Consider the following 12,769-nt stretch of genomic DNA (forward strand, 5'->3'; position numbering starts at 1 on the left):
GCAATACCTAAAAAATCTCAGCCACTCGCTCACTCACACTCGGTCCCTCCAGAATGACAGTGTTTAGTGTTACGGTGAAATTGGTAACATGTTGAAATATGTGACCATCGTATAGACATTCTCAGAGTTGCGGAACGTATAAGTCAATGTCCGAACGTAAATCATTGCGGTTTGTTTATTTGCAGAGTTCAATATTAGTCTACTTGCCAGCCCATAGAGCCCCATTGTGAACCCGGACATGTTTTGAGTACACCAAGGTTTTATTTTAGAAATGTTGAGTATGGGTCCCCAGTATCTAGAAACTGCCGGATGCTAACTTGCACATGTAGAGCAAATTTCACAATTGGCATAATATGTGACCATACCATTATCTCTATCTCTACCGCTTGCTGTTAACATAAACCCCAGTTCCAGGTGCCAGCATATACGCGTTCACTTTAAAAGACGGTGTTTTTTAACACACACACACACACACACACACACACACACACACACACACACACTCGCTACATACACTCTAGCAGCAAGCACACACTCTTTACCTTTCGTCAGAAGCTTTTACATGGCGGCAAGCCTTACAAAGGCACAAATTAAATCCGAAATGTGGATGCCCAAATCCACCAAGGACAGCGATTCTGGAGTCGGACTTATGGAGGTTTGATTATATTTGCAATACCATAGTTGGAACGGTGGGGCGTTGCTATAGGAACTGGACCAATGTTAAAAGCTTCCGTTGGCATCAACCATTATATAGACGGAGTATACGTTGGGGTACGTATGTATATATGGACCTGGGATATGACGCCACCTATAGCGTCGACGTCCGTATACAGACTTCGGGAAAAAATACTTAACCTACTGTATAGAAGGTAAATAATGTAACATTTCATCATGCTTTATGTAGCATGTGACGTGTCAAACTAGGGGGTTTTCATGACGCTGAATCCATTCCAAGCATTAGTTTTACTTAAAGCATGATGACATTTAGAGTTTTTCCCCCTTTGTTAATGGCATGGTCACATATTATGCCAATTATGAAAATTGCTCAACATATATGCAAGTTAGCATCCGGCATTTTCTACATACTGGGGACCCATACGCAACATTTCTAACATAAAACTTTGGTGTACTCAACATGCCTGGGTTCATATTCTGGCAAGTGGACTACGTACGTATATAGCGGTATTTAGGCCACGCATTTAGAGACCTCCATGCAAGTTATGTCCACAAGATGGTCACATATTTCGGCAGGTCACCAATTTCACCCTAACACCGGCATGCTGGAGTGACAGAATGTGAGTGAGCGAGTGTTCGAGATTTGGGGTACTGGAATTTGGACATTTGGAGGTCTCTGCTCTGCCATGCATGTCTTCTATAGTTTAGCTTTTTCAAGGTAACACAACATTGCCCTGGCATACATTCGCTGACATACATGTCACTCATAGTCTTAATGCATAATGTGACAATTGGATGCAATTCAATTCACACGGTGACAAGGTGCATAATCAGGGCTTGACATTTTGTCACATCACAAGGTGTCACGTACTCGTGTAATGAGTGGATACGACGAGAAAAATCTGCAGGAAACCATTAGCACGATATGAAACTATAGGAGGATTCAAGAACACATTTACCCTACAGCCTTGAGAGTACATTTGTTATATCTAGGAGGAACGGGACAACAATACCATGTTCTATGCACACCATCTACCGTTTGCTCTGCCCCGCTTGGGGAGCACATTGCTGCAAAGTATTGACTCACGAAGCTTAAAGGGTTGTCTGTAACTGTGCCACTGTATAAAGAGTGCTTCAGCTTCCTTATTTATATTCCCGTCTGTTGCTTTGATGTGGGGTCTCAAAGAGTCTCCTGCTAAGAATCTAGTCTGAGATCTCAACAAATTGAGTAAAAAAAAAAAGCACAAAGCAAGTCGTTCAGGCCCCAATGGTGGCGACACGGTGCTTTACCATTTCCCCTCGTTTTGAAAGTTGCACTATGATACAATGCGTACTGCTTTAGATTTACCATGTTTGGAAAGGAATGCAAAGGAATGAAATGATCACAGACCCTGTGTCGGCATACACATGCACGTACGCACGCACACGCACGCACGCACTCACATACTGCCATTTGTCCTATTGGGCAAACCTCAGGATTCAACCTAATCTCCTCTGCCGGGAGCCGTGTGACAGACGGGCGCCGCGTGTGTCGGAGACAGCAGCGAGACGGATGCACGTGTCTGTCAAGGTGCCGCGTCTGCGGAAGGTCAACGCATCAATGTTTCATCCTCAGACAGAAAACAAAGAATTCATCATTTATATATACTGTAGCCAGCCTACTGTATAAGCCGCAGTGACAGTTCACAAGAGCTACACCCAATGGTGTCTACCGAAGGCATATCTTTGATCACAGCATGGTCTGTTTTATTTTTGATTCATGCATGACTTTTGAAGATTACGTCATATGACAGCCAAGTCTCTGGGATAATTAGTGAATTTGTTTTGAGCACTTATGACATAAATTGTTTGCCAGCCAAGTCTATATGCACCGATTCCGTCATCGATGGGCTCTGCAGTGAACTGGACAGGTTGTCCAGGCTGTCCAGGCACCCATGAGGATCAATTAGAGCTGCAACCATCTGTGGAAACTGAGAAATATCCCCCACGACACTGTGACGTTCCCACTTCCCACACACACACACACACACACATCAATTTTGGATTCTTCATCACAGAACGCAGCCCCATACCTTTTGGCATTCAGTAACACAAGCAGCAGCCAGACCTCGCTGAGATGACATTAAAACAGCTTTGTTGTCTCGGCTGAGCCACGGGATCCACGTCGCTGGGCACTGCACCCCCCCCCCCCCCCCCCCCCCCCCCAAATCTAATTGGCTCCTTCTGTGGAGGAGGGGAGTCGACGGATCTGATCTGGCACACCGACCCATTTCCTTAGTAGTTCAGAGTTTATCCCACTGCCATCCTTTCTCTGTGAAGTTACCCCTGATGGTAGAGGAGCACAGGGAGAGAGAATGGTGATTTTGCGCTAATTTGTCTAAAAGCGCCACATTTTGCATATTTTTAGCTAGGGCGCCTGAGAGGCCGACAACCTTCATGGGTCGCCATAGTGGCCAAATCCATACGCCATAAGGAGTGTTTTTTTTTGCAAAACTAATGCTTGGAATGGATTCAGAATCATGAAAACCCCCTAGTTTGACAAAAGCATGACATCTTGAAAGCGTTGCCTTATATAGGTTGTCAACGGTGGCCATATATGGATGTGTCCGCTGTGGCGACCCCAAAGGCCCTATCTAAATCATTAGAGCATGCCCTGGGCTACATCTGTGCAAAATGTCGCGAAATATCCCTATACACTCCTCGACTATGATGATGCTTGTGTCTTTTCTTTGTCATTTCTCAGTGCATTATCGGAGGACAGGGAGGAGGTGCTTGACTTCAGCTTCATCCACGCCCTCACCGGATGGATCCCAGAAGTCATCCCCATACAGTACGTTATTATCACAGTGCATTTTCCTGCCAGCAAACAATGCTCGGACAGTCCGTACACACAGTGCACCCATCGCCACCCCAGCATGTCGCTCATTAAATGAGATTGAGGGAGCAATGAAAGCAATTAAAATGGGAAGCAGCGGGGAGACGTGAAACGGAGAAAGGGAAATGTCTGCTCGTCAGGGATGTAACTTTAATGGCCAAGCGATGTTTTGGAGTGGAGCATGGAGAGCTTATTCTCTCTGCCTCAGCAGGTTAGCTGTTATCAGTGGATCTCCTGGGGTCCTTATCAATGCGCGCAGGCACTAAGCACATTGTGTGTCCCCCGTGGTCTCTAGCAATGGTGTGTGTGTGTGTGTGTGTGTGTGTGTGTGTGTGCGCACACAAACACATAATGTACTGTATGTTACACTCGCGAAAGTCTGACTGAGTCACCGACTGATGAACTTACACCACTGTTGGTTGGCCCACTGAGTGTTGGAGTTTCCCCCACTGGCCGTTGCACTTTCAGAATTGTTTTGAACAAAGTTAACTGCAGTGTTGCATCACCAGGGTCCATTTACAGAGGCTCCACAGTCTTTGATTATGCCCTCAGGGGTCTTCCGTTACGTCCTCAAATGGCCTTCACAGCGGCTCATCTCATTCTTGGTAGTAGTAGTAACGAAGCACTTTACTGAAACTGGATGGTATCGTCTCCTGGTTAACTTCATTACAAGCTTCGCCTGAGTCTCGCCTCTTGCATTTAAATTACAAACCCTTTAGCTTTCCGTACACGGTCCAGCCATATACAAGCTTTCACTTAAGGTGCGTTCATGCCCGAAGATATATATTTGGTTTCCAGTCGTTTAAATTACTTCACTTTGGTCACGCAGGTCAGCGTTGGTAAAAATAAAAGAACGAAAAAAAGGCACCCACACAAGGACGTCAGTTTGATTGTGGGATACATTTCGAGGCTTTACTACTACCATGAGATGTATGGAAAATACCAAACCATAGAGAAATTTGACATGCACATATTCCTGGCTTTGCAAACGTATGTGATGTGTGTATACAGTACATTAAATATGCGTGTTTGTTGCAGATGTACTTATGGGGTCAGTGCATGTTGTATATTGAAATGCCCGTTCAACACAGAGGGAAATGTCATACCAGTGTAATCCAATCTGGTGAAAATGTTCTAATTTGAGCATGTATAACAGATGGTGCCGTTTTGAGCTTTAGTTTGTATTATCCCAAGGATGACTGCTTGTCCAAGAGTCCTGGACCTGAATGCATGCACACTACTGTAATGAATACAGCAGCATGAAACAAATAAGTAAAACTAAGATACACATTCAAATAAAACAGTATGGCGCATTTGCATTGGGGATGGAGATATACAGTTCCAATGGAGTTTTTGATTGATTGAAATCTTTATTAACAGTTTGCAGAATTACAGTACATTTCAAGCACAAACTCAATACAAAGACTGTTAACTGTGAGTGGACGACCCAATTAAGCCTTACACTTGTTTACAACAGGGTCCACATTGTTCAATTCATCAAAACATTTAGAGACAAACAAATAGACACTTCTATGTAGTTAAAGAACAGAACAGGAATTCATCATATAGGAAGCGAAAAGGGAAAAAAAGTATATATACAGTGAGGGGAACAGGGGGATAAAAGAAAAGAAAACGAAAGACAGAGTGTAGGGCGCCTGCACACAACACCATGCGTTGATGCCATGTGTGCATATGTGCAGGCACCCAACACCACGTCCATACAAAAACATAGTACAATCCATAGTACAAAGACAGAGTGTAGGGCGCCTGCACACAACACCATGCGTTGATGCCATGTGTGCATATGTGCAGGCACCCAACACCACGTCCATACAAAAACATAGTACAATCCAGATACAAATTCAGCTTTTACAGAGGCCAGTTTCGAATTGCAGCCATCCGTAGGTGCCCTTTGAGAGCAGTTTTGAAGGAGCCAAGGGATTCACATGTCTTAATGACTGTTGGTAGGGCGTTCCACATTTTGGTCGCATAGGAGCGAAAAGAATTTAGTCCCTTGTTTGTGCCGAATCTGGGTTGTACATGGTTTGTTGCACTCCCTCTGGTGTTGTGGGTGTGGACTTCGTTTACATTAAGGAAGTATTTAGACAGGTACATGGGTATCTTGGTGGTGTATCTAATCTTGTGGACCAGACCCATTGCAAGATGCTGTACTCTGTCGTCGACCCTAAGCCATCCCAGCCTGTCAAAGTGGGCAGGGGTGAGGTGGGTTCGGGGGGTGAGGCCAAGTAGGAGCCTGACCAAGAGGAGATAGATAGGGATGGAGATATAATAGTAATTATTATTATATATATATATATATTATATATAGTAATTATAATAGTAATTATAATAAATGGTAAATTGTGCATTTACAGAGATTAGAATAGGGTGCATTTTGCATCCCAAAACGCAGTTCATAGTTGAGGGACGCAATAAAACAACGACCTCTGCACTACTGTACTACTGACTACTGTACTGTTTTTATTCTAGTTTATTTTGCTAGCTTTAGTTATAATAATCATTTCTTCTTCTGTTTTCTACATGAATAGTTTACCACATTATAGCCATATGAAATGCAATTGGAGTTAAATGTTGAAATTTGTAAAAAATGGCAAAATATGACAACGTCGTTGAAGTGGGACTCATAAAATGTCCCTGGGACTCATCTAAAAGATCATCCCTGCATCCTGGGACTCATTCTAAAAGGCCATCCCTGCATCCTGGGACTAATCTAAAAGGCCATCCCTGCATCCTGGGACTCATTCTAAAAGGCCATCCCTGCATCCTGGGACTAATCTAAAAGGCCATCCCTGCATCCTGGGACTAATCTAAAAGGCCATCCCTGCATCCTGGGACTAATCTAAAAGGCCATCCCTGCATCCCGGGACACATTACATTGAAAACCTATTTACATCACTGCATTTATATAGCACTTTTATCCAAAACGTTTTACATAGATTGTGTATTACATTCACACACACACTCTCTCTCTCTCTCACACACACACACACACACACACACACACACACACACACACACACACACACTCATGCACTGATGGCGGAGGAAACCTGCCCATCGGGAGCAGCTACACTAGGGGTTCACAGTCTTGCTCAAGAACACTTTTGACACTACATATGGGGGAGCCTGGGATCGAACTGGGAACCTCACGGTTGCCGTGCGGTTGCTCTACCGGCCACTCTACCCCCTCAGTCACTGCCGCCCCACCCCCTTATTGATAATGATCACCTTATCGATCCTGCTTATTGATCCAAGTCCCACGATCGATCCTTTTGTGTTATTATTTATACAGCACTAGACTCAGGAGTTTCTAGTGATTGGGATAATTGTGATTGAAGAATTTAGCTAAAAGCTATTGGTTCAAAACAATGCTAGGACTACAGTGGTGTGGCAGTGATGAGCATGCTAATCGTTCCACCAGTGACTTTAGAGATGTGGGTCTTAACCAATGAAGAGAAATCAAACTATGTGGTTCCGTTTGTCAGCCCCCACGATATGTTAATCGTAAGGCTTCAAGAATCAACCAGAGCATTTTCCACGAGGTATCGTACAAAGACGAGTGATTATCCCATTTGTTTTCGCTTTGTCCTCCACTCAAGGTCCAGATGCATAGGAAAAGTGTGGGATTTCTTAAATGAATCCATCCCCAAATTCACACACCCCACAGAGGACGAGCTCCTGGCCAAAGAACCAGCTGTGAGGACGGATTCTCCGCAGAATGAGCGCAAAAGTCCAACGCCTCCGACTACCAAGAGCCCGGCGAAAAGCAAAGGTGTGCGGCACACACACACACACACACACACACACACACACACACACACACACACACACACACACACACACACACACACGCATGCAAGCAAGCATGCCAATGCTCCCTCAATTACGCACACTCCCTGGGCACTTAATTGAGCGAGTCGACCACTCCATTGATTAGATGAGGGTAATTTATATGTGTTTTACCCAATTAAGCTGGGGCTTGTGATCATAATCGACTAATTCATTTTTACCAGTGGAGGGAAAAAAAAGGAAATGACGTACAGTATGGAACCCCTGTTTTATGAGCAATGAGCTCACAGGGCCAATTGGCTGACATATACTGTAGACATGGGGAGTAAGAGAAGGGTGTTTTGGTGAGAAAAATCGCGATTTGCCGTTTCATCCAGGTGAGTTCATTGCGAAATACATTGAATGGTAGTTGTGGTTCGAGTATACACTTTTATTTGTGTATTCCTCCATATTGCATGTTACGTTTTCACGTGTTTTCATGCAGATTCTGCAAAGAAAAAATGGAAGGAAAGCGACAAGGACAAGAAGACTGATGGATGTGTCCCCCCACAGCCCACTGTAGACAATCAGCCCACAGCAGAGGGTATGTACAGTAAACACACACACACACACACACACCTGTTTTCCATCTACAGTATTAAGCCGCATCATCATTTGTGTTTATCTGGATTTATATAGCATACAAATACAGTACATGACATACTGTATATGTGCTCCCTGTCTGTGCAAAACGAACTGTTCCTCCCGCTGCGTACATTATTGAAGGAGTATAGTACTGTACGGTGCACGGCGATGAATATTTCATTGTCATCCAGAAACGCCACCGTCTTCTCTCTGAAAATGCCTATCAATAATTCTGTCCCTGAATAACTACAATCGTCCTTATATCCCCTGCATCATTTATACCACTGGTTCTCAACACCAGCGGTCCAATTGGACCTCTGAGGAACTGTGCAATTCTATCATTTATTTAACTCTGAGAGTTAAATAAATTACAGACCAGGGTCAGTTACAGACCCATAAGGGTCTATTATATGGACCCCCAAATCGTCCCCTGGGCCTGAAGTTGAGACAGTGATTTTACCAAAATGGTGGTACTTTAAAACTAAAATAAATAACTAAAGCCAGTGTTTTATTGTACTACGCATCAAGAGTGCGTCACATTGTGCTCTTGTAGGTCTGCTATTTTTAGCAGACCTACAAGCAGGCTATCATCTGTCAGCCTGTCAGCAACACCCCTCTAGACCCCACAAGACGGAGGCGGAAAAGGGATATACAATCCACCCCGGTTCGAAAAAACGTTACACAGACGAAATACTGGGCGGCACTGTGCATAAAGTGAGGTTGATTCTTTTTACTTGAGGGCCCCTATAGCCCATGTCCAGCTTTTAGTGTGCGTGTACATACAAACTTCATCTAACTCTGGATAACACAAAATGAATGGGCAGTTTTGAGTGTTTGTGTAAACACAAACATGAAGCGACTAATGACTGGCCAGAATGAGATGATGTATGATGACGTATGATGTCATGATTGTCATCACGGGAGTGATTTTAGGAGGGAATTTTAATATAAGGAGAGAATTGTGGACCACCGGTGACGGTGTGCGTCATGGGCCCGAGGTTGGCCTTGCATCCTGCATTGTTAAAACGGCCCACGCCGGTCAAGCAATCCTCTGGGTTTGGGTTCCCGCCCAAAATGGATTAATATACTAATATAATATATAATAATATAATAATATACTTTACTGTAAAATCGTGAAAATGTGACACAAATCTGAATATATTCTCTCACTTGCTTCTGGGGGGTGCCTGAAACAACATATTTTCAGATGGGGGTCCGCAGCCAAATTCAGATAATCTTGGGGGTCCTTGACATGAAAAAGGTTGAGCACCACTGACACTGAAACGTAGGTTTTTCAGAAAACTGTCAGGATTTAGAAGCCTTTTTATTTTTTTGGAATTTGCCTCAGGTCTAAATGGAGTAAATCAACAGGGGTGTGTGTGTGTGTGGGGGGGGCACGTGTGGTTAAGGTCTGACAGAGCAATGGGAAGAAAAATAAACATTAACTGTAATAGACAGCCCGTGGCTCCCAGTTATCTACGGGTCCAGATAGAGGCAGATGAAGGTTTCCATTGGAAGAGCAATCCACCATAATTCAATTCAGAATGTTAGAAGATATACAGTTGCAATATCGATTACGGTCATTTTCTTTTCTTCATTTTTGTTGTTGTTGCTGTCCCTTTGTTTTGTGGGAAAGGTGTGGGCCTGCATCCCTTCTAGAACTTGTCTTGTTTGTGTAGAATCTCTTACCATCTACCGGCCGAATACGATATCAGAAACCCAAAGATGCGCATGTTATTAGTGTGGTTGGGCAACAGGGCAACAGCTACCGCAAGTCGCATTCACTATGAAAATCTGCATCTCCGTGTGTTAGTCACGCCTCCATATGGTCACGCCTCGCGCCACCACATATGGCCATCTCCATATTATGAAGATCACGACACTGGCCTCGTCTAACTCTGGATAGCCATACATGGAGAAGACTGGACCATCACCTAGATGGAGCCGGCCAGAAACTCTACATCTGACCTCAAACCCTTAGATCTCCATATATGGAGCTGACCTGTTCTGACATTCCATATGTTGACCCTTCCTCACCTGTCCTTCCTATTCTGACATTCCATATGTTGCTGACCTCATCAAACCCTGTACACTCAAGACACGGTCCATATATGGCCAGTACAGAATTCATTCCATGATGATCTGACCCCCCCCCCCATGCCAAAGCGCCAGTCTGCCGTCACACAGGCGGATGTGTGCACGCGACCTTCGCCCTCAAGTATTGTTTCTGTCTGACGTCATCTATGCTGTTTAACACTGTTATGTCATCATGCTGGTGCCATAATAATCTATGGAGTTCCATTATTCCAATTATTATGATGTACTAGAGCGGTGCCCGTTTGGGCCTACTTGGAACGATGCAAGTTGGAAATGTATGTCGGTGGTCCCCTCGGCCAATTAGGGATTGTGTATTTTTGGTGGCTTCACTCTGCCAATCCAAACGGGGATAGTGTATTTTTGGTGGCGTCGCTCTGCCAATCAGAGCGCAAGTTGGCAGCTTGCTGCGTATGTCGGTGGCCCCTTCGTGTTCAGAGCTCGGACAGAGGCCTTTTGAGGCGGGTCTGGACAACCGTGGGTCCGACCGACTCGACACCGGGCACTGCACTCCCTGTGGGGGTGTGGAACGCGTGTGTCGAATTTAAAGTCGGTGGGGCAAACGGTTCTCGAGTTACGTGGATTACAGATGTACACGCGTACAGTACAGACAGACAGAGACATGGTGCTTTTATAGATAGATAGATAGATAGATAGATAGATAGATAGATATATACTAGATAGATAGATTGATTATTGTGCTTGAAATGTACTGTACTTCTGCAAACTATTAATAAATACAATCAATCAGATGACATAATATGACATATAACATCAGCATTCTTTACTCAAATAAAGTCTGGTAAAGCCAATTACAAGAGGCAACCACACATGGAATTGCTGCTAATTTCATCATTCTAGTTAGAATTTATATTGTAATCTGTGGCTTATTTCATTATTTCACCATTAGGTTTTCAGCTGAAACATGTTTCAAAACCTGTGTAGCACAACTCAATAGATCACATTTACATAACCCTGATGAATTCCTCAAAGGCTTTAAAAATCCCATGGCTTCACGGATGTCCATGAATTGAAACGCTTAAATCGGTATAACCACCAGTCCATTCTATTCCATATGTCTAGTTTATATCAATCCTGCAGCACTTTCATCTGCCTTGACTCCAGCCATGCTTCGTCAAATTGATTTTCCATGTCTTCTGGCCTATATGCATCTCATTTCCTACATGGTGAGATTGGCACTTGGCAGTAGAAAGTGGACCCTAGCATAAGGCTAGGGAATAGGATACTGTATCTGTGCCTTTGTTTATACCATGTTTCTCATGTTATTTTTGGTTTGGTTCCAAATGTGAGAGGTAAGTTCCCAGAATTGTTTATATAGATTTCTGTACACCGGGTTAGTAAAGAAGATTCTAGTAGTATATTAGATGTGTTCTTGGCAATTGACCTATAGCTAAGCCCCTCCCCAAACTGCTATGGTCCAATCACAGCTAAGCATAACATGGGTTAGAGTAGACAATCCTCTCCACAAATAGTTTTCCTATATGATAAGACATAAAAGAAATGTCACGCACATATTTTTGCAGTGCATACGGCAGGCCTTGTTGACGGATTTAGAAGAGATTTTGAAGGTCTGGTTCCAAAAATGAACGAGTATTTAATGTGTAAAATCCATGATGTTTACATTGGAATGAATGAGCCCGGCTGGAAAGTGTCCAAGTGGGAGTGTCTAAGTGGGAGAGGGCAGGGCTTAGCTAAAGGTGAATTGGATATTGAATTCGAACCGTCTTTCTTGACGACTGACGGGTCTAGAAGATAAGCTCACATACAGTACTCTACACAAAGTCATAATACTGTACTGTATGTACTGTAGTATAATGACATGCTAATGTTTGTGTGTTTCTCAGGCACGTGTTGTCCTGCCCCAGAGATGCTGGTGTGTGCCAACTATAATGCTCTTAATAACAGGAGTTCTGTGCTTGGTGAGATGGTAAGTCACAACCGCACCCCTCCCCTCTGGAAAGCTACTACAAGTAGTAGCAAAAACAGTTTTGACAAAATATGCCTCACGGTGGTGCGATAACAGGCCAACAAGCAAGTGTGGGGCAGAGGTAGCCTGGCTAATAAGCCAGACTCAAATCACACTGTCGTGTGGCAATTCTTTCGGTCTGGCTTATTAACCAGGCTAGGGCAGAGGTTCCTCTTTAATTGGCCTACTGTGAGAGTAGGTTCAGAGGTGGCCGAGATTAGCTGTTCATGAGATTAGCTGTCTCACAGGACCAAGAAATGTACATGGTGTAAAACGTAAGATGTCTGATTTGAAATATAATACGCAACGTTTGATGGTGTTTGTGTGTGTGTGTGTGTGTGTGTGTGTTTGTGCGTGTGCGTGCGTGTGTGCGTGCTCAGTCGGACTCGTCAGAGGGCCTGCGCCACTACGGTTTCTCCAAGCTGTACAGTCACACTGTCCTGCTGACACAGACCCGGGCGTGTCCGCTAGTCGCCCCGGCCAAACTGCCCCCTGTGCCCCGCTGGAAACTCATCCGCCCTCGCAAGCAGACCCTGACCGCTGATGAGCCCACAGGTGATTAAAGAACAGAGGAAGAAGACCCTAGAACCATAGAGCCTAAAGTCACTCGCTCATCCCCTGGTTCAAGTTTTTCTCTATCGAGAATGACATCTTAAAAATAAAATCGTCTCAATAATCGTCAGCAAACTTTAACTCTTAACATC

The 12,769-nt window shown here is 44.1% G+C and overlaps 1 protein-coding gene across 1 annotated transcript in view; it reads left to right on the forward strand.

The window, feature by feature from the left end:
• Window positions 1–12,769, forward strand: part of adgb (androglobin) — a gene marked incomplete at its 3' end in the record, with an annotated part of 66,952 nt that overhangs the window by 12,160 nt on the left and 42,023 nt on the right. Inside the window, exons 7-11 of the mRNA XM_080791357.1 lie at window positions 3,419–3,505; window positions 7,171–7,343; window positions 7,845–7,943; window positions 11,944–12,026; window positions 12,488–12,620. Coding sequence (XP_080647483.1) covers window positions 3,419–3,505; window positions 7,171–7,343; window positions 7,845–7,943; window positions 11,944–12,026; window positions 12,488–12,620 — 575 coding nt within the window. The remainder of the gene's footprint in view (window positions 1–3,418; window positions 3,506–7,170; window positions 7,344–7,844; window positions 7,944–11,943; window positions 12,027–12,487; window positions 12,621–12,769) is intronic.

This window comes from Protomyctophum bolini (assembly GCF_963924005.1).
Source record: "Protomyctophum bolini genome assembly, chromosome: 19".
In the NCBI taxonomy this organism is placed as follows: Eukaryota; Metazoa; Chordata; class Actinopteri; order Myctophiformes; family Myctophidae; genus Protomyctophum; species Protomyctophum bolini.